The sequence below is a fragment of the Mus pahari genome, chromosome 9, assembly GCF_900095145.1.
Source record: "Mus pahari chromosome 9, PAHARI_EIJ_v1.1, whole genome shotgun sequence".
Lineage (NCBI taxonomy): Eukaryota > Metazoa > Chordata > Mammalia > Rodentia > Muridae > Mus > Mus pahari.
Genome location: NC_034598.1, coordinates 72405273 through 72428883, shown reverse-complemented (window position 1 = coordinate 72428883; position 23611 = coordinate 72405273). Strand labels below are relative to the sequence as shown.

At 33.5% G+C, this 23611-nt stretch overlaps 1 protein-coding gene across 1 annotated transcript in view; it reads right to left on the bottom strand.

The window, feature by feature from the left end:
* Nucleotides 1-1690: 1690 nt before the first annotated feature.
* The window catches only part of LOC115064680 (leucine-rich repeat and IQ domain-containing protein 1-like), a 155215-nt gene continuing 133294 nt past the window's right edge, over nucleotides 1691-23611 (bottom strand). Inside the window, exons 16-17 of the mRNA XM_029542030.1 lie at nucleotides 18781-18901; nucleotides 1691-1833 (exon numbers count right to left, since the gene is read on the bottom strand). Coding sequence (XP_029397890.1) covers nucleotides 1691-1833; nucleotides 18781-18901 — 264 coding nt within the window. The remainder of the gene's footprint in view (nucleotides 1834-18780; nucleotides 18902-23611) is intronic.

Sequence of the window (23611 nt, the reverse complement as noted above, 5' to 3'; positions counted from 1 at the left end):
TTTTTTCAAACACTTAATGTTTTATTAAATTTCAAAAATATCAGTTTCATGAACACAAACATACAACCAGAACGACAAAATGACAGGTTTGAGATTATAAGGTTCTTTGGATGATCACTTTTAGGGTACGTACAACAAACCACATTAAAAAGACCTTCTGATTTAAACACCGTAATTCACAAACAGTTTTATTGACATTTATTAATCATTGTCTACAAATTTAAGAGCATCAATACCACTGATCTTCACAATTATTATTATGAAAAATATCACAAACGTTACAGAAGAAAAAAACTATGAGGTTTATTTTACATAAGAAAACAGTTTAATAATAAACATCTCATTTCTCATACTAGCCTTTCCACTTCATTGGGGAGGTTTATGAACCATAAAACCCTATCAATGTCAGTTTTAATGTGGTTTTTCTCCTTCATAGTTGAAAATAAGCTGAGATAAAATATTTTCCATCATTACTTTATGCTGATTTGTGGATGCTGTTTAGCAAAGGGATGGCCTAACTGTTCACAAAACAAATACATGTAGAGCTCAAATTCTAGGTTGAAACACATGAATCAATGTTTTCTTTATAGATTGACAGCTCAAGGCTCATTAACATTTCTATCTCAATAAGGCTAAAAGAGATTTACAGGTTTGAAATGCAACAGGAGTCCAAAAAGTACATGGGGAATTACTTAAAAAAAAAAAAAAGTAAACAAATGTATCTTGAAATCTGTTTAGTCATCTCTGAGTAAAGAATTTCACTGGAGAAACAGAAGAGAAGCCTGAGGTTCACTGGATCCTATTACACAGAGAAACTACCAGGAGCCACTGGAGCACCCTGGCTCAACTTCCGGAAAGGCATTCCAGATGCAGAGTAGCAGAGCCTCTAAGCCCAGAGCCCAGTGCAACATTTTGCATACTGTATTTGCTGCGATAACAGGGGAGAACTACCCTCACACTAGTAAGACCTTGCTAAAAGTTGTCTGAAATTAAAGAAAATATACTGATATTTGCAAATGATCATTTTCAGGTTCTAAAACAAATTTCAAATGGCAATTTAAAGGTGCTTTAACAAAATTTAAATTGATTGCGCATGTGTGAGTGAGTTGAATTGTTTTAAAGAATTGGAATTCACATCTACCTCTTATGAACAAGGATAAAACACACTTGAGTAAAACATTACAGATATACTTTCAAATTATCAGGTTGATAAATGTTTAAATTCATATTCCATTTTAACCTAAAGATACATATACTTTTTGACTATAATAAATTCTAAGATACTAAGAATTTTGGTCGATTCAAGCTTATTAATTCATTAATATTTCTCAAAGCAATATCAACATAGTTATAGCTATTTACATATTATATTAAAATAGCTAAAAGAATAATTTTGAATATATGTGTCAAAAAAAATATAAATGAAAGGAGAAAGTGTACGTACACATTTCCCTGAGGTGTCTTAAAAATTATTTTGGGATGAGGCCATTCCACAAGAATGCAAGAGGAAATGCAAACTCTAGCAATCAATGAGAAAGTGACTGCCCCCGGATGACAACATTATAAATTACCATAATGAAACAAAAAGCGAAATGTTCCAAAACCTTGTTTCCAGCTGATAGCAGGCCTGGATACCCACATAGTTAACTAAATCATGGCCCTTGTGTCCGCAGCGCCGGAGCTGGGGTTATTAGGTAGAGAATTTCGCCTTCTTTTTGCCACCTCCCCAGCCGCCACTGAGTCGAAGAGGATTGTCACGGAATGATATGCGCTCTTTAATAGAAGGTCTTGTATGTGTTATCGTTGGTGCAATTATTCCCTTGCTTGAGCAACCTAAACAGTGATATTAAATATGCTTTCACTTATCATGATCCAGTAGACATATACTCTAGAGTAAGAGGCAGCCCTAAATCAACAACAGGTACTTGAAGTTTTTTTTTATATTCTCCGAGCTTATTTAAAAAATTAACAAAAAAAAACTTTGTTAAGCTATTGTTTCCAAAGTAATATGATAAAAAGGTTGGTGTGAATTACGTTTAGGTTAAATAAAAAGAAATTCTATGAGATAGAATAGATGTGATTGTTTCCTTCTTTCTATTTAGGTCGTTTTATTTTCCTGGCTGTGGGTTCAATGTTACAAGACTATGCAATGGTGGAAAATTATAATCAATCTAAACATTTCTATGTTTCAAAGGTTACTATACAGTGGTGTATATTTTATAAAGTATAGCATATACTAAAATTGTCCTAAAAAGGTGAATCATTGGATTATTTCTTAATAACAAAGATTTTGTGAGAGAATCTACAGTGCATTAAACATAGAAATCGAGAGCATCCATAGAATTCAATCTAGCAAAACACATACGGAGATACACAGACAGACCCCACTGCTGTTGTATGAGTGGATTAGGATACACAGGCATTAGAGGTTGGTGTGGGAGTGTCTTTGCAGCTGTATTGCAAGGACAGCAAACTGTCAGGCTATTTTGTGACCAGGTGTTAGAAAATGTTGTCAGCAGTGTGGGTGTGGGAGGGGTTAAAACTCCTTTATCTGGATCCAGTAATAGATTACTTGTGGAGAAGTAACAGCAACTGCTAGAGGTTAAAACAAATGGTGGTGGCAGAAATGTGAAAGTGGACAAAGCATGTTTTGTTCTGCAAGATCCAAAGGGGCTATATCAAGAATACTGTTAAAGTTTCTGCTCATCTGCTTCAAATCTCCTGGGGATTAAGCAACTGGGCTGTGTTTGTGGGGAAACCACTGTAAAAGCAGCAAAAAGACACATTCCAGGGCTTCCTCAATACTGCTTGAGGCAAGGGTTCAAACCACAGGGCTTACTATTCGGATGCCATCATAGTTAAATAAGTTTAGACAAAACCAAACCAACTTCCACAAACCTTTTTCTTTTTAGGCTAATATATTCTAATAAAATTTTTCAATAAATTTTAAAACATTCTAAAAGAATTAGTACAAGGATAGTCCTTTGTGGGCAGTGCTTTATGATTTAAATTTGATACAAGATAATGTGAGTGTGAACTTCAAAATGATTTCATGTTTAAAAATATTTTTCATAAGCAGAGTAGTACCTTTTAGGTTCTAGTGTTAATATCATGACTAAAAAAAAAATCAAATAAGTTACTGAGGGTCTGCAAAGGAGCTTATTTTACTGACAGTCTACAAAAAGAGTATTTCTGGAAAGTGTGTGTTTGGGGACTAAAACCTATTGTTTTGGGAAATGGTATTTGGGACATAAAGAGGCTACAGTTCAGGAGCTGAGAGACTTTTCAGCTGGCATCCCCTGGATGCAAATCTCAGCATAGAAACTAGTAAGGGAGAGAAATGACAACTGAAGTTAACCTCCACATGTAGACAGTATTCTATCCCTGTTGGTGAGACAGCAGAACGGGATAGGATACTCAAGTAACAGGTATGATCTGGAATTGAAGCAGAGATTTCCCAGATGATAAACCAGTGGCCTAAAGCCTACCAGTGGAGCATGCTGACAACACAGCCGCTTTCACAGTGTTATAGATGGGAAAGATTTCATTTAATTTTTCACAAATAAAAGAATGGAAAGTCCACTTTAGTCTTTTTTAAAAAGCAGTGAGAGAAAATTGTCATTACACTCCAGCAGCTAAAACTCTCAGAACAAACTGTGCATGTTTTTACTAGAATGATATATTCATATATATATATATATATATATATATATATATATATATTCCCCAAACAATAGGTTTTAGTCCTCAAACACATATATATGAATGGGAATATATATGGCTAAGACAGTGTGGGATTGTAAGGCATCTGAGAAATAATATATTAAAATGACATTAATAGAAGGTGAGCAATAATTTCACTAATGTCTAGCCAAATGTGTTGCTCAAATAGAGAGAGATAAATTAGGTTGTTGCAAGCATTATTCAAAGTAGTAGGTAGAAATAAGTATGAGCTTTAAAACTGAAGCCAAAAACATAGCTTATTATTGATTAATAGTATTCTTCATGAAGCTATCTAATCACATGTATCATTCAAACACTTTGTCCTTAATAAAAATTTGAAACCAAAATGCCAAAAACCATCTAAACAGTATGTCCACATTATTTAAATATTTATAGATAACTTTACATACTTCCAGAACAATTATTTTAAAATTAGATTGAAATTAATTAAAACAGCATGTTAGAAAGAAAGAAAGAAAGAAAGAAAGAAAGAAAGAAAGAAAGAAAGAAAGAAAGAAAGAAAGAAAAGAAAGAAAGAAAGAAGAAAGAAAGAAAGAGAAAGAAGGAAGGAAGGGAGGGAGAGAGGGAGAGGGAGAAAGGAGAGAGAGAGAGAGAGAGAGAGAGAGAGAGAGAGAGAGAGAGAGAGAGAGGGAGAGAGAGAGAGAAAGCAAGAAAGCGAGCGAGCAGCCTTTAATTAGAACAGTGTTTCTGCATCCTGAAGAATTCTCTTATTAAAAATGTACCAGGCGGCCTATTTGTTTTCCTAATACTGCTCTCTGGCCATTGTTATTTTGGATTTACTGATGAGGCGTCAGATCTTCTTGTAGTTATCCTCACTCTGCTCCTGTATTTACAAAGGCTTTTTATACAGTTTTTTTTCCTAGTACGGTTCATTTGGAAAATAATAACTACAATTTTAAAAACATTATTGGCCAGATTCACTGCAATTGTGAAGTATGCTGTTAGTGAATTGACAACTGGGGGATTAGGCTTTAAAATAAGCAACACTGTGGTAACCAGAGAGCATTTTCTAAGACAATAGTTTAGGTGTGATTAAGTGCTTGAGTTTATTATCTTGCAATGTGAAAATGAACAATTTAAGCAGTAATCCATATGGCTTATTTTCTCACTGCATTAGTACACGTCTTTGTTATCATATAAACTCTTGAATCGCTAGACACATTGAAAAAAAACTGAAGAGCAAAAACAACTGTGAAGGAATCACGTATTAGTGTTCAAAACAGCGTCATTACTTCATCTCATGATTACTCCAAGAATGAAGCACAGAAGTAAAAAGCAATTTAATACGGTCAATGTATAATCGTTCTAAAATTACTTACCCACATGGAAATAAAATAGCAAAAGGTTCTTGCTTCAAGAAACTGATAGTGGAGTTAGACATACCACTCTGAAGAGATCTCCAGGAACAAGGGGATTTTAGCAGTATTTTTCTGCAGTATAATTGTTCTGAATTTTACTTTTTAACAAGAGTCTAGTGAGTATTTGCAGCTGATGTTAGGAGACAGCCAATTGTTCTCTCAAGTTTGTGCTGAAAATGTTTCTTCAAGAGTGGGCACTACTCCCCAAGAAGCCACCTCTTTGCCACATGATCTGTTTTGCTCAAGATTTGTTCTGGTCATAAGAAAAAAATAAAACATTTTTTTTTTATTTTTTTTAGATTTAATCCTTGGTTCCTTAACCAATGTCAAGGTCTATATGTACTGTGTTTTGACAAGTAATTTAATATGCAAGATGCTATGAATGACTCTCCTGGTATGTATAAAAATAACTGTTGAACAGGTCAGAATAGAGATCTCATGATGTACAGCCATACGTCATTGGATTCTCATCAGTATACCCCGCACTATGTGTCTGGTTATAAAAACCTTTGCAAAGGCCTTCCCATATTGTAATACTTAACGGCAGATACAGGGTAAGTAAAGCATGGAGGGGAAAAATCAACATTTTAATGAAGGTGACCAGAACAAATTTTTAGCAGCAACACATTCACAGCAGTTTAAGTGCTATGAATTAGTTTATTGGCCAGGCTCACAGCAGAGAAGATAGGACAGACTTCAAATGACAGCATTCTCTCTCTCTCTCTTTTTTTTTTTTTAAGATATTTTCTTTATTTACATTTCAAATGTTATCCCTTTTCCTAGTTTCACCTACTATCCCCTTCCCCCTCCCCCTGTTCCCCAACCCACCCACTCCCATTCCTGGTCCTGGCATTCCCCTATACTGGGACATAGAGCCTTCACAGGACCAAAGGCCTCTCCTCCAATTGATGACCGACTAGGCCAGCCTCTGCTACATATACAGCTAGAGCCACAAGTTCCACCATGTGTTTTCTTTGATTGGTGGTATAGTGACAGCATTCTTAAAGATGATTGCTCTGTTCAATCTTGGGTCTGAAGGAAGTTCAAGTAGGTACATTTAAAATTCTACACCAAGAATCCAGGTAATGATGCCCAGGTGACATAGGTCATGTGCTCCCTGTCCTTCTGCTTGCTCTTGAGATTTTAAATTTTATTTCTATAGATTGCAAGTTGTTCACAGAATCTTTCTAATTCCCCAAATTGCCACTGATCAGTGAAAATTATACTTCTTTTTTATTGTTTTGACATTGAAAGAGTGTAAATCTATGTAGCCCTGGCTGGCCTGGGAGCTCACTATGTAAACAAGGGAAACCTGGAACTCATAGAAATCTGTCTGACTCTGTCTCCTGACTGCTGGCCATGAAACAGTGCACTGTCAAATCTGGCCTATTTTTATTCTTCTTATTATTTAAGAGACAAATAAGAAAAACAGTAGGTTGTATACACTTTATAGTCACAAAGACATCCACAGAGTTCCTTATCAGTGTTACCATGCATAAGGTGCCTATGTTTCCTTTCTCTTTGTATTTTTAGGACTTGAAAATTTAAAATGTCAACATGTATAACAGAAATATTTAGCATTGACAAAGTATATTTATTTTGAAATAAGAACATATAAAATTAAAATATATCACATAGAGAAATTTATCATAAAGAATATCTTGCATGTTTAGAGCTTCTATAATAACTACCACGTATACTTGACTTAGAATCTTTTTAAAAGACAATATGCACTGCTTTCCAACTTTTAGTATATGTTTGTTCAATTAATTATCCTTTATCATTCCCTGTGTCTGCTTTCTGGACAGACTCACAAAAATGGCTAGAATACGCAGCAAACAAAGGGCATTAAAGTCTTGGTCTGCTCTGATATATTCTCTCACTATTGTTCATTTTAATATTTTTCCTCCAGGAGGATTTTGACTTTGGTGTTTTGATTTCGGTAACAAAGTCTGAACACTGTGTGATTTGTTTCTGAAATAGACTGCTACTCTCCCATCCAGATCCAAGTTACCCAGAACCCTTCCTTCTATTGGTAATTGGTTTTCATTACCCCGATTGTTGTGGTTTTATGATTTCTCAATTATTTCATATTAGGTAATTATTGTACTTTTAAACACATCAGCATGTAATCAAAAGTGCATCTCATTATACACAGAGTGAAATTTAATAACCAGTATTTCTAACACTCACTTTCTCCTCAGTACTTCTATTCTTACATAGAATTTTAAAAAGTCAGATGACGGAAGTACATTTGCCATGCTGATGTGGGTGAAGTCTATTTATAAAACACTCCAATCATTTTTAAAAACGCTCTTTTCAGAACTATATTCTGTTTCCATATATTGACATCTATGAGTCCACAAGTGTCTGTAACTAAGGAACAGTGACATTGATTGGGTAAATAATTGTGTATTTTTATCTTAGCTTGTCATATGTATTCATTTGATTCCCTCTAGCTCAGATGTAACACTGTATTTAAATTTTTAATTATCTTCTCTCTTCCTTGCTTCACCTTAATTTTGCCAAAGTAAATTCGAAGCAAAATCATGCATGTTGAGTAATCTCTAAAATGTCTGTTACATCCTTTAAAATGGGAACCTCTAAAACCTCGATTGTAGTTTCAAGTTCACTTGCTATCTTCAATTGAAAACACTGCTTTCGTTCACCCATCCACTCATCATGTGTGTGTTTATGACTCTTGTGTAGACTCTGTCCTTTTCCCGTTGTTCAAGGAGAATTTCTTGTCAGGTTGCTTCTGTGAAGCAAATACTATCAGGAACTTTTATACTGTAGTGGTTTCCCATGTGACTCTATTCTCTGAATTTCATCTTTACTGTCCTCATATGGAACTTGTATGAAACAAATACTTATTTCCACATCCTCAGATAGTGAAGACTTGTGGATAGGTTTCCCAAAAGTTTTTCATGGAAACTTTCATTATCCCTGTTCATGCTTATTAGTTCTTAGCAGAGAGACATTTGGCAACAATAATCATGAATAGCCTGAGGATTTATTATATTGTTTCTCTTTAGTTTCATTCATTTGACAAATGCATTTCACATTTGACCATGCCCATTTATTTTTGTACCACATTAACTGGTGTAAGAAATTGGCTTGAAAGAAACAACAATAATAATAAAAGGAAAAAATAGGGTAAAATGATTTATTTCAGAAAGAAAATTGTCATGAAAAATTAGGAAGAATTAAAAGTTATAGCTAAAACTTGCTTTAATCTATTATCAATAGAGCATGAATGGATACTGTCCTCAAAAAAAGTTCCTTTTTATTCAAAAGGAATAAATGTAGCTGACATGCTCAGCTATTTTCCCACATAAGGACAGATGAAGTTTGTCTTTCTTTGGACTGTGCCATCTATATTTAAACTAACTACTATTTTAGATCTGAAAATATTATCCTTGGGTTACTAATAACTGTAATATCTAACTGGCCTTACTGTTGCTCACTGTTTCCAAAGGCTGTGTCAAACCTTGGATAGTACCAATTGGTTCAAGACAGTCAGACAATAGTAATTTCTTCTGTGTATCCTTTCTTATTAAGAGAACTTTAAATATGATTTATATTAGAGGAGTGCACTAACTGTATCAGCACCATCCAGTTTCATAACTATTCATTTTAATGAGTTGTTTCAATGTTCGTTTGTTAATTGTCAAGTACTTCAGAGATAAAATATGAAGATTTAACAAGTCTGTATATTTAAAGACCTTGTCTAATACCTTTTTACAAAAGGAAAAAAAAATCAACAATTCAAAAACCAAAAGAAAGAAAAAAGAAAATCCACCACCACCACCACCACCAAAAGATCCAGACGCACACATTCCCCACACTCTAAACAATACTAAGAAAGAGCCTTGGAATAGTAAAAGTATATGCTTGCAAGCCTACTGATCTGAGTTTACTCCTCTCCTGGTTGAAGGAGAAAGTCAGTTCTCACCATGATCATCTGACTTCTACAAAAGCAGAGCATACATGCCTGTGCTCCCACATGCCCACACACACACATGCACATACAACTGTCATAAAAAAGGAGCCTTAGAGTTTAAAAATTTACATTGCCACTGACCAAACTATATTAGTAGTGGTTCTTTGTGATGTGGGTATAACATTTTTTTCTTGATATTTAGAACACTATAAAAGAATGAGAAAAAAAAATCTCTGATTTTATTGTATAGAATAAAAGTTTAAATCAGTCAAAAATGTTTAAATTTATGACTACATTTATTTCTTCATTTGTGTGTGGAGAGTGGGAGCAGGCAGGTGCCAGAGCCCTCATGTCGTGGGCTGAGGACAGCTTGCAGGAGATAGTTCTCACCTTTTACCTTGTAGTCTGAGGATCGAACTTGGGTACTTGGCCTTGGTGGCAGATGCCTTTAGCCACTAAACCATTTGGCTGGCAGTGGTCAAAAATATTTGTAATATCAAAGCTTATGTTTAAATCTGGGAAAAATATAATCTCTAGGAGGGATTATAATTAAATTTTTTATGGACAGTATGAAAATCAGTTGAACATGTTCTATAATGGAGTTGTACAGTTTTCACAAATTGTGAACATCTAGTAATTGTTATAGTGAATTTTGTAAGTAGAACAAAGTTGCTATTAAAAGCTACACACATATATATATATACATATATGTGTGTATATATATGTGTAGCTTTTAATAGCATATATACACACACATACACACACACACACACATATATAGTTGCACTTGGCTTTTAAAATTAAAATTAAATTTTATTATTCAATTTGCTTTTAGAGTATTTCATGTTTTTCAATATGCTTCAGCACCCATATGAAGATGAATTCCCTCACACTATTACTGAAAACACCACACTGAAGGAAGAGCATGGAGAAGGAATATACTATGTCTCAAACTATTACTTGAGGCTTCCACTTTGATATCTCTGCAAAATATAGACCACTACTTTCAGTTGCAAATTGGAAGACACAGGCAATGTAGTCTCATTATTATTGCTGAAAGCACAACGATAGTTACAGAATTTAAATTGAATTTTGTATTACCAGTGTCTTTCTCTTTTCTCTCTTTTCTCTTTTCCTTCCTTCCTTCCTTCCTTCCTTCCTTCTGTCTACTTTTTTTTAAAGTAATATAGCCTTACATTATGTGAGAATTTTTTTTAAAGATTTATTTATTTATTATGTAAGTACACTGTAGCTGTCCTCAGACACTCCAGAAGAGCACATCAGATCTTGTTATGGATGGTTGTGAGCCACCATGTGGTTGCTGGGATTTGAACTCGGGACCTTTGGAAGAGCAGTCGGGTGCTCTTACCCACTGAGCCATCTCACCAGCCCCCTCTGTCTACTTTTTCAAGATAGGATTTCTCAGTGTAGTTCAGGATGTCCTGGAACTTGTTCTGTAGAATATGCTGGTTTCCAACTCAGAAATCTAATCTGCCTGCCTCTCCTTTCTGAGTACTGGGAATAAAGGTGTATGTCACTACTGTTCACCTGACTAGAATTTATCTTAAAGAAGAAATTTTGCTTCATATTCAGTAACAAAGCATGGCTTTAGTAAAATAGCAATATAAACAAAATCATTGAAAAAGAAAAAAATGTGAGGTAGATACCTGCTTATACAAGCATTGGCTAGGGTTTTTACCTTATATAGAAATCAGGCATATAAATAAAATGAAGAAAAGCTATCAGTGTGTCAACACAGTAAAATCTCTATCTATCTATCTATCTATCTATCTATCTATCTATCTATCTACCTACCTATCTATCTATCTTATACCTTCAACAAAAATTTTAACTTTATAATCATTTCATTAAAAGATATTTTTAGATTTCTATATCTTTTATATGTATTGAACCAACTTCCTGTCTACAAATAAAAATCTTGGAAGATTTCTGTTACTGAATCTTTTACTGTTGTTCAAAGAATACTAGGATATATTTGTGGTTATGGTCATAGAAACATAAACATACTTTGAAAACATTATGAATAGTGAGTCCTGAGAACCTTGTAAAAGTAGACAGAAAATAAAAGATTTCTTCATATCATATTCCTTAAGATAATGTTTGTAGAAAGTATTCTAAAGTTATATAACTACATGAGTTTTTTAAATTATTCACTTAAAATTTTAATGTTTACTTTTTAAAAATCCAGGTATACATAAAATTCTAATCATTCAGTTGAAAACTGCAAAGAAATTTAATTTATTATTCTAAAAATATGGTTTCAGTTGATATGAAGATGTGCAAGCTGGACATAATTAAATATAACTAGAATATATTTGGGCATCAAACACTGACAGATACTTAACATAAGTCTAAGAAGTTTCTAATATTTAGTGAAAAAAATCATGTTTATAAATTCAAGTTTTGGAATGTGAGGGACCTATAGAAAGTAGAGTGTCTAGATAGTCACTTATTGATAGTTGGAGTTACTGTCAACTAGATAGTTGGATTTACTGAAGCTTTGATTTTTAAAGGGGTTATATGTTAGGAATAGGCAAAAACGCTTGTAAAATATGGTGACGAACTGAGTAGGAAAAACCATCAAAGAAATAATAGTATTGGAAAACTTTATAAATCAATGTGTAGTTATAAATAGTCATGTACAAAGAATTAGGAGGTGATATTCACTACATTTCTATTTTACATAGTGTTGTCATCTATCTTATTCTATATATGTATTTATGCATGTATGCGTGTAGGTAGGTATTTATATGTTTATGTATGTAGAACTGTCATCTATTATCTATCATCACCATCATCATTTGTTGATATTATAAAATATAAAATTATACCTCTATCTAGTTAATTAATGTGGTAATATCAAGTGTCACATGACTGTGCTTTTCTCATCTTTAATAGCAAGATGTTCTGATGGAGGTTCTATCATTTTAGCTGGTGAGATACAATTAAGTATGACCTGCTATATATTTTTGAATTCAAAATGGTTTCTTTGTTGACCTCAAATAGGTGCTATTCCATAATGAAAGGCTTCAAGGTCCCCCAAAGAGGCTCTCATGCCAGTAGTCCATCAACAATATGAACGAACCAGTGCCCTCAGAGCTCGTGTCTCTAGCTGCATATGTAGCAGAAGATGGCCTAGTCGGCCATCATTGGGAAGAGAGGCCCCTTGGTCTTGCAAACTTTATATGCCCCAGTACAGGGGAATTCCAGGGCCAAGAAGTGGGAGTGGGTGGGTAGGGGAGCAGGGTCGAGCGGAGGGTATAGGGGACTTTCGGGATAGCATATGAAATGTAAATGAAGAAAATATCTAATAAAAAATTGGAAAAAAAAGAATACTCCTAGTGATAGTTGCTATATCTACTCAGAGGATAACTTATAAAAGTAACATATTAAGGAGTTCTGCTCAGAGGGAACAAGTGCTATGTTTGTTGGAGTTTCTTTGAAAAACACACAACCTCATTTAATCAAGCATCCTCACAGTTGAAAGAGCTGACTGAAAGTTCCATGCATTGGTTCTCAAAGTACAACAATCACTACTTTGAAATATTACCACATTTGTATTGAATGGAGTTTAATTATAAATGCTTCCAGAGGAAAAAAGCGAAGGTATTTCATACAAGAAATACTGATATTTTTGAAATTCCATTGAGATTTTCACAATTTTGAAAACAAAATGGAGGTCTCTTCTCTATTACAAAATCATAATTTTTGCTGTGTAAGTATAATTATGACATATAGAAATAGACTAGTGTTTTTAAATATTAGAATTTAGAAATTTAATTTAATGGAGAATTATATTTAAAATACATTATAGTCACTCATTTATACTTGATGATCAGTAAGTATTTGTTTAGCGACATAATTTTTTTCTCAAATTCATGCCTAAAATACTGTGAATAAAATAACACTTAATATAGTCCAAGCTGAGAATGAAAGACTGGATCCAATTTACTTTGTATACAAATGTTCTTTGTACATACTCTCAATATCTATACATATATATGAACTTCTAGTCCAAAAGCTATAATATAGCACATGAACTTATAAGTTATGTTCATTATCAAGTTATTACCAGTTACCAACAAGGGCAGCTTCGCTATATGATTTGCAATAAAGGTATTGCTTTAAGAATTTCTCTTTTATAATGAAATCCATTCTTAGCTTGCTCATGAAAATATCTTTAGAGAAGTGTTTCAAGAAGATGAAGATTTGGAATATTTTTACTGAAGTGTTAATACGGTATTCCCTTCAATAAGCTTCAAATCATGAGCCCAAATCCCCAGCAAATGTTTATATAGATCAATAACTCTGTGATGGGTAGGCAGGGTGGTCTTGCTCTGTTCTCTTCTTTGTGTGATATCCTCAATCAACAAAGTGTAACCTGAATTCCCTTTTGAGTGAACAAATGACAGCTTGACTTCACATAAATAGGAACTATAGAAGTTTGTGCGTCATGACGGCTTATTTGTAAAAATTTACATGAAATCAACCCCTTCATATACTGACAGGTTGTTTCCATGAATGATTATAAATGTGAGTACATAGGACATGGCAGATACTCTTGAACACTAGGGAATCGACTGTTGGATTTCTATCAAGGTTTTTAGCTTCCTATGCGACCATCCCTTACCTCCAGTGAAGGAGGAAGAAAATGTCAGATGCTATCTTTCTTGGTTGTAATGTATTCAGGGAATTCTCATCTGCCCATACATTCACTCCACATTCACACAGCCGATATACATTAAGGATCTACTCTATACCAGGAGCTTTCTGTGGAAGTGAGAATATTTCATTAAATTCCCCAATGTGGAACATGCACTTTTGGAGTAGAGAACAAGAACCATTAACTTTAAAAATTAGTATGACATGACTATGACCAATCAAATCTGTTTAGTGATCCTGGGAGAAATTTTTCCCCACTATAGAGTCCAAACTCTTAAAAATCTCAGATTCATGTTGGTTGAATTCCATCATATATGCAGTACTGGTACATGAAAATCTTCTATTATCACTCTAAATCACATATATTGTTTGAAGAGTTGTATATAGTTGTTTTGTTTAGCAACAGAAAATATTCACTAAAAGATAAAGTAATAAAAATACACGATAAGTATATCAGTAAATCTATATTCTCACTGTGTCTCTGTGTATACACTGTATAAAAGACAACTTTGTATTTATTAGTGGCTTATAGGAGTGTTTGACACATTGTAGATATTCAAGCTGCTGTGGGGATGTGTTGTTTAAATAAGACCCCAAATATATACATCATAATACTTAAGCATTGAATTCATTTGGCATATGATCATAAGTATAGCTTAGCTCAAATAAGGTGCTCATATGTGTGTACTTATATAAGTAGACATGCATCAGTATTCAATATGTCAATGATTCCTGATTTGAAAAACTTTAAATTACATTATTAAATGTGCTCATTCCATTTGAAATAAAAATAGTGATCATTTTTAGAACTTACTTATAATTTAGATTCTACTACATAATCTCAGTCTACATTAGTTATCAGGCATGAATGTCAACAACTGCACTTCGTGCTTTTGATGACAAAATTTATCATTTTGGGATAAGAACTGAAAGAAGTACTGTTAATATATTTGAGTCAGAACACAGTCAGAATATCTTTTCAACTAATATTAAGCTTTTAAAACCCTAAGCAATTTTCTGAAGTCTTCTTTAGCTATTCATTATTAGGAAGAAAGACACATTATATACCTTAAAACTTATTGAAAACTAAGTTCCTTTCCAATTTCATCTTATTTTACATTGCTTTGGTATTTGAACGAATTTGTGATAAACACTCTGTTTTTGCTGTTTATTCTTTTATTTATTCAGAATGTGGAATCTCTGACCCAGAAAGATTTGTTCAATGGCCTTAAAAACATATATTGAGTTTTACTATTTGCCTCTGTTTCTAAGGCTTTCTTCCCACTTCATTCATTTCCCAATTGTCTTTCTCAGGACAAGGGAAGCTCCTTGCTTATGAGAGGTCTACCACTCTCAATACAATGACATTCATTGAGTCATCTCTGAACAATTCCATGTCACGAAAAACAAATGCCCGAGGGAAAGGGTTAACAATTCAAGAAATATTTCTATGTATCCAAATTAGGACAGGATTTGTGGTTTGTTCTTAAGTTACTTCAGAGCTATCATGAATCTCCAGCTCTTTGCTAAATGTACAAATGAAGGCTGTGCAGGATGCTTAGTGATGATCAGAAGTCTCCATGGTGAGTATGTAGAAAGAGTGGACACTTAATAAATAATTTGAAATTTTTATGTTCTAGTCTTTATCAAGTAAGTTATGACTTGGAGGATGCAAGTAGCTACTTCCTCATTTTGGGGGCGGGGCAAGAAATGAAATCTAATTTTTTAAATTCTTCAAAATTATGTTATCTAAGAAATTTAATCATGAAATATAGAACATAATAAAAGTATTTTAAAGCTATAAAACACATTTACAGTAAAACTATTATTGTGATATGTGTTAGATAATAGATATTAAAAGAGAACAACAGAGTAAGCCAAACTAATTAATAAAATAAAACACTTTGCCTAACCATTACTTAAATAAGATACTCTCTTGACATTCAAGTGCTGGGCAGCAATAAAACCTCTTCTTTCTTTGCAAATTTTAAGATGGTTTGGAAATCTATACAGTGATGGCAATCTGGGCTTCTTTTAATGAAAAGTTACAATGAAAGGGGACAAAAATTAGGAAGTTCTGTTGGCCAAGACATAATTGGTTCTGATGGCTGGCATAGTAAAAGAACATACAAAAGGCAGGCAGTTCTGAGTGGATTTGTTTTAGAATCACAATAAGACACAAAAGCTACAACAAAAGAGGAAAACAGTGGAATTGATTGTTTCCACTTTTCAAAATGTTAAATAATGTCACCTGTTCTGACGCATTTTTACTCATTTCTTCATAATACCCTGTGAGAGAAACATTCTAACCCCCGCTTTCCAGAGGAAACTTCACCTTAGAATTATATTACCCACAGTCATATGACTTGTCTCTGATAGTAGACCTAGGATATTACAACCAGAGTTCATCTGATCACAAAGAATACACACTACACTATTATTATAACAGTGAAGGGAAATGTCTGGAGGAGTCCAAAGGCTCAAAGAGGGTTTCACAGCTGTGACCCATAAACCACTCTCTAGATTGGCCTTCAAAGTAACAAAGAAATGCTTTAGTTTTTTAACAAGGTGACAAGCTTTGAGAAAGAGAAAGAGAGAGAGAAAGCTCAAGGAAAAAGAGCTTTCAACGCTATAAGTGATTGGCCCAGGGCCATGAAAGTGCAGTTTGTAAAATCTTTGAAGGTTAAACAATCTCTATAGTCTAAAAGGCTAAGCTAAGTATTTTTGGTCAAGTGACTAAGAATAAAGTTCACACACACACACACACACACACACAGAGAGAGAGAGAGAGAGAGAGAGAGAGAGAGAGAGAGAGAGAGAGAACAAATTAGCCTATATATCTGTACCCTTGAGATCCCAGTATAATAAATCAGCTGTCATTCCTTGGTGATGACTAGCAAAACAGTTATTATCTCTTATTTTGACCTGATATTATTCTAAATGCTTTCTGTTTGATTCTAATAGCAACCCTTCAGGAATGACTAGGTAATGTTTGAAGACAGAGATCACAGTCATTACAATTGTATTCTGCTGATGTCAGAGTAGATGAGTAATTACAATGACTAATTACTTATCCAGTCATTTTGCCATTTAATATAATTGTTTCCTAAAGTGGTTTATTATAAAATTTTACCTGCTGAACATATTAAAAGATTGTTAGTGTTTATGATAGAGTCATTTATTGCCAACTACTAGGAATTTCATGCAGTTGATATAGTATTCTTTTAGTATCTTACAGATTATATTTGGTTGAGATGGGATTCTGTGGAAGATGAGGTAGAATCAAAGATTGTAAGAGGTATTCTAATATGTTTACAATACATTTATATGATATTGTTAAATATTTAAAAATAATGCAAAAGTAGGCACAAAAATGAGCTAAATCAAAGAACCAAACTCACGGATTTTATTTATGATTATGTACATCTGAGGATCAATGTCATATGAAACCTAAAGTTGTGTGCTATAGTATAGTTGTTGATTTATTGAACCATTTAAGTTCCTGGTGGCATATGATGAACAACAGTTTCTTGATAGTGTTCAATTTGTTTCTTTCTATTTTTATTTGGTCAGTGCTGGGGGGCCAAACTTAAGGTCTGTGCTTGATATGCAATCTCTCTACCAGTAAACTACATACAAGTCCTGATGAAAAGTTTTTATACTCTGGGGAAAAACCAGTGTTTTGTTTCTCGTTTTCATTCTAGATTGTCCATTTTTACCTACAGTGATTAAAACTGATATTCAATGTATAAGGTAGGCAGTATTATTAATACATATTGTGTCACAGCTGAAATCAATGTGATCAAGATATTCTAACAAGAACCCAGGAATTTGACTTCAATAAGTAATTGTATTTATGTCAATAAAACTAAAATATTTTAAAATAATGTAGAGAAACTAACCAGATTCTGTAATCAAGTAACAAGATTGCAAGAATTGCAAGATCTTAAAATCAGGAACATATGTAAACTAGATATTGAAATAATTTATAAAGGTAAACCAATATTTGTCACAGTTAAGTTACATGCATAAAGGGATTTAAATTCTTATAACCTACCAAAGTCCAAGGACCTGGATGAAAAGTGAAACCTTCAGAATGATTTTCAAGTTTTATCTGGGAAGCACCAACTATGGAAATTTCATATTTAATAGAATATTGATTTCTATAAATATAAGATCAAGGAGTATTCAAGCTTTCAAAAGGAGAAATTACAATGTTGTATGACCTTATGTATAAACTTGGATCTCACTGTGTTTTGAGAAATTAACGCATATAATATAAAATAAAACACTTTTTGTATTAGTGTGTCATACATATTACAGTATACTTCAAATTGTCTAGGATATAAATTAATGAAGATAGAAAAAGTTAGGGATTATTTTCCTAAAATGCCAATATTTTTCATAATTTTCAATTATTTTCAAAAAAATATTTGCTGTTCCCAGTGTTTCTAGCTACTATACATTTTGTTGATATAACTTATATATTAGTAAATCAAGCTGTTTTATTCATAAATTAAATGTAACAGATAATAGATATATGAGGTAGGCAGGAATATAAATTCACCTGTAACATAATGGCATTTTACAAATATAAATACTTTTAAAATCCATTATCATTTGACACTTTATCATGCAAGATTCTGCTATATTTGAATTTTTCTTTAAAAATAACTTTCATTACAGCAGTTATTAGTGATAAAGGCTCAAATGCTTTGATTGAACATGCAAATTTAAATTTAAAACGTTACCCTAAAAAAAACCCTTAGAAAGCAGATCAAGTAATTCAACAGACGCAGGAGCCTGGAGGAGTGAAGCAGCTTGATTTCCATAATATAATTAAAGAAACACTGATGCTGTTACATTTACAAGTAATTTAATTTAGTCTATATCAAAGGAGAAATGTAAAGGAAGAGAAGAGGCCAAAGGCTTCCTTGTGGGTAGCACAGGTGGCTAGCACCCTACCCGCTATCTGTAGAAGTCTTGCTGCCATTAGCCTCAGTCAATTCATTTGTGATTTCTAAATTAAGTCTGAAGTAAACCATAGCTTACTTGAAGATCCTGTTGAGTATCTGTGGGTCTGGCTTTTTTTTTCTTTGTTCACAGACAAAGCACTTGCACTGGTCCTGGAAAAAAGATCTAAACCCGTGTCTTCTCTGCTTACAAGTCTTGCCTGGGAGCAATGGGGGAGAATGTATACAATCATGAAACAAAATATGGCATTTTCTGAATGCAGCTCACATTACCCCAAATAAATAAACAGGCTCTGTCAAACAACCTTCTTCAAAATGATACCACAATCCTTTATTGCTGCCCAGGCAGAACAAATGCACTATGTCAAAGCATTTTTTTGCAAATAAGAGCCGATTTTAAAATTGAGGTTTGCTATTTGAGTCTGTACAACAAAAGAAAACATTTTACTACAGTAATTTTGATGAAAATCAATCTTAAAAGCAGCGGGTGAAACTTTAAACAGCTTAATGTCACTTACTGACCAAGTATATTATTTAATACTAATTAAATGTTAGAAATGTCATGTTAGATTATTTTTCCAGTATTTGTATTTATACTAGATATAGTGGTATTTTCTATCAACAACCCTCAAAATGAATTTTCCATCACAGACAATATACATCCTTTCATTATAACCATTATCTGTGTAAAATATACTTTAAAGGGTCTAATTTTGAGGTCATGTTAAATATATAATAATTACAAGACACATTTCATGCACCCAATCAATTGTTCATTTCATCCAAAATTATTTTAGACCTTTTATTACTATGTAACGCTAATATTTAGCATCAGTGTGGAGTTTCTTCTCACCTATAGGGTCTTCTCTTACAGAATGTCAGGCATCATTACAAATTTATCAAGACAGCTGTGAACTGAGGAATATGCTATTATGGAAAATAAAACAGCTTTTAAGTGGATGAGATCTACCCCAAACCACTGCATAATTGAATCCCTGTGAGAGACTATTGTCCTAAATGTTTGATGGGAGGAAAATGTAAACACGGTGAAATAAAGACAAGAAACCACAACAGTGGTTAAAAAGTTATCTGTGTAACGAATGATGTAGACTCAAGGAAACAGATTCTAAATATCTCCTTTCACTTTTTGATATTACTTCCTCCCCTTTGCCTCCACTCTACCTTCATCTCCCTACTTTAACTTCAAACCCCTTCTTTATTTTCTTTCCATCATCCTCCTCTTCCTTATTCTCCTCTTCCTCCTCTTTCTCCCACTCCTCCCACATCTCCCTTCTTCATTCTCCTCGTCCCCCCTCCTCCCCTTCCCCTGCATCTCCTCCTTCTTCATTCTCTTCTTCCCTCCGTATTCTCCCCCTCCCCCTTTATTCCTTGGAACTGTCTCCTCCTGATGGTCCTAGAAATCTCTAGTGATAAGATGACAAGCAGACACCGCATCTGGTTTGTCATTTCCTTCCCTTTCTTCTCACTCACAAATGATTAAAAATGTTGTGTTTTCTCAAATAAACTTACTTTTGACATGCCATTTGTGCATATTTATTTTGTATAACACATTTTAAATTGTATACACAATGGAATAGTTCCAAACAGCTATTGACATATGAATTAATGAGCAAACTTATCAAGCCCTCCATAAACAAACCTTCAGACCGATTCTTGAATTCAAACCATAAAACAGAAAATCACATTTAAAGTTAAATTTAACAATAACATATGATTTCACAAAAGTGGCATCCAACAGCTTAAATTTAAACTTGCAGAATTTTTTGTCTTATTTCATGGAAGACAATGACCCTGACACATGGGATGCTGACAGCTTTCTCCTACAAAACCTAGGAATCGTATACACAGACTCAACCCATGTATGCCAGTGAATATGGTATAGCCTATAGGTTATTAATATTTAAATACCATATCCAAAATGTTGGCCATGGCCCTGTTCTATCAACTAAATCTATGTATCTATGTATCTATGTATCTTTGTATCTATCTCTTTTCTACTGTATTGTTTCTGTTATTAGTAAATGAATTTCCCAAAAGGCTCATGTTTAGCTTGGTCTGAGGTAGTAGACCTAGACTTTAGTGATTGGATCATGAGGCCTCACGGAATCTGTGGCTTAATCCACTCATTAACTAGAAATCTGTTGGAATAATTGGGAGATGGAAAAATTTGGAGGGTGGGCAACTTAAAGGGAGAAGTAGGTCACTGGGGGCTATTTCTTGTCCTGGGGGCTCCTTCATGTTTCTCTCTATCTCTTAGCTGCTATTACACATAATTCCAGAAACACAGACCCTAGTGACTATGGACTGGAATTGTTGAAACAGTGAAGTTTCCTTCATTAAATTCTTCTTTCATGTATTTGCCACAGTAACATGAACACAGACTGAACACACAGAAAAATTACTTATGTAGCATTTCCTCCGAATCCACAGTTTCTAGGCCCCTGGTAAACACTGAAGATGACAAGTCACATATGTCAAATGATACAGTACTTACATGTAACTTACAGAATCCATCCCTACAGCTTAAACATCGATACATTACTAGTAACAATTAATACAATAGAAATGCCATGTGGGTAGATGTCATAGTATGTTGTGTAGAGGCAACACAAAAGAATTATTTACAAGTTCAGCACACACGGTATTTTCCCAATTGTCTTCTTTTGAAATTTAAGTCAAGCAATATGGGTTCAATGAATATAAAGGGATAACTGTTCTGAAAGCAATGTAACTAACCACACATTAAATATGTGTGTTATAAAAGTATATGTTAAATATCATAATGTTAAATAATGTTATAAACAAACTTAATTCATATAATATTATAAATAGAATTCTATACCAATTATTTACTAAACAGTAACTTTGAAAAGAATCTTTTAAAGTATTTTTTTTCTGGACAAGTTTCCTTTTCTAGTCCATCTGTGCAGTTCTAAAGCCTACATATATCTCATGGAAAGAACAAAAATTTGAAAAGAACTCTCTAAATATTTAGGGTGTGATCTACCTGTAGTTGCCACAATTTAATCAACAATAGAATTTTACATTATTAAAGAACAGGGACCGCTGCTTAATCTACATGATTGTAAGAAATATTGAAAGCCTTTGTACTTTCATAAGTAAAGATAAAATATTATCATACTTTAAATTCTTGTATATTTATTTTTTTAATGTGTATGGGTGTTCCTGCATGCACATAGGTGTATTACTTGAATCCCGGCATGGGCCAGGAAAGGGTGTTGGTTTCCCTGGAACTGAAGATACAGATTGGGCGAAACTATATATGAGTGCTGGGAATAGAAACCATGTCCTCTACAGGAGCAAGCAGTTATTTCAAACACTGAGCCATGTCTCTAGCTCCCTAATTTCGTACTTTAAAAACAAATATCCAGGTGTTTATTACACAGATTTTGTTTTAAGAAAGAGAAAAACCAAGTGTTTTAAAGATGAAATTTTCTTGTAAGCTCCCTTGGGATTTTTTGTTGTTTGTTTTATGATTATTTTTAATTGTTGTCGTTGTTGCTATAGGTGATGGTGGTGGTTGTTTGCTCGTTACATATCTACTTATACTCTAACATAATTATACTGACATCCTTTCAGAAGGATTTTTCAGTGTATTTCACGTTTTAGTCCCCAAAGTTGTAATGGTGAAATTTCTTATGCCTATCAGCATTATAACTGTTGTAATACTGATGTAGAACGATTCTCCATACAATCACATAAAAGCATAACAATATAGTTTTGTACATTATATAATAATTGACAGAGATAATAAAAGACTGGATATTTATTAGCTACTGGATATTTATTAGAACTGGAGTATAATTCAATTTCTAGAAAATGTAGGCTGGCTATAGAGCAGTATGCATGCTATGCCAAAACTATTTTTTTAACATAGCTTGCATACTTTATATGTAACTTATAAAAAGAGGTCACATCAAGAGTTGGACTTATGCCATCCATGTGTAAGTTCAGTATATGAAATCACACAACAAAACCAACCGAGATGATAAAATTCTTCTCAGTAAGTGTCACTGTTAAGCATGACTTTTTATAACTAAGATGAATTCTAATAATTTCCTCTAATATGTTTTTTCACTGTACATTGTGTCTGTAAGATCTAAACTTAGTTTATTCATTTTAAGTGTTTCAATGATTTGCAGATTTAGTAAAATCATTACACATACTACAAATATCCTATCAATTTGACGGTTTCAAGGTCTTAAAATCCTTACTTATGTGGAGCTAAATTATGATGGTGTTTTCCTTCATAGTAGATCACTATCATTGCACTTACTCACTTTCTTATTAATAATGCAGAGTAAGTAGGAAACCACGTTTGATGAGTGTGCGAAAGATAATTTCCATGCTTTAAATATCTATCCATCTATCTATCTATCTATCTATCTATCTATCTATCTATCTATCTATCCATCCATCTAATTTATATGCAACAAAACACCTAGATATTAAAGATCTACATTAATAAACTTTCTGCCTTTTAATGCTTTTTCCCTCCTTTGTTTCTCAAAAATGGCCACTAACAAATATATACTATATATATATATATATATATCAGACTGTAAGACTAATATTACTAGGACCACATGTATGATATTCCAACAGAGACCTTTTACTAAAGCATAATGAGTGACAATTATGAATATGAACATAGATTCTCTCCTCTCTCTTCCTCTCTCTTTTCATATGTGTGTATATGTGTGTGAGCTAAGATGAAAGGATGGACTATCCAGAGACTACCCCATCCGGGAATCCATCCCATCATCAGCCACCAAACCCAGATACTAATGCACATGCCAGTAAGATTCTGCTGAAGGAACCCTGATATAGCGGCCTCTTGTGAGGCTATGCCAGTGCCTGGCAAACAC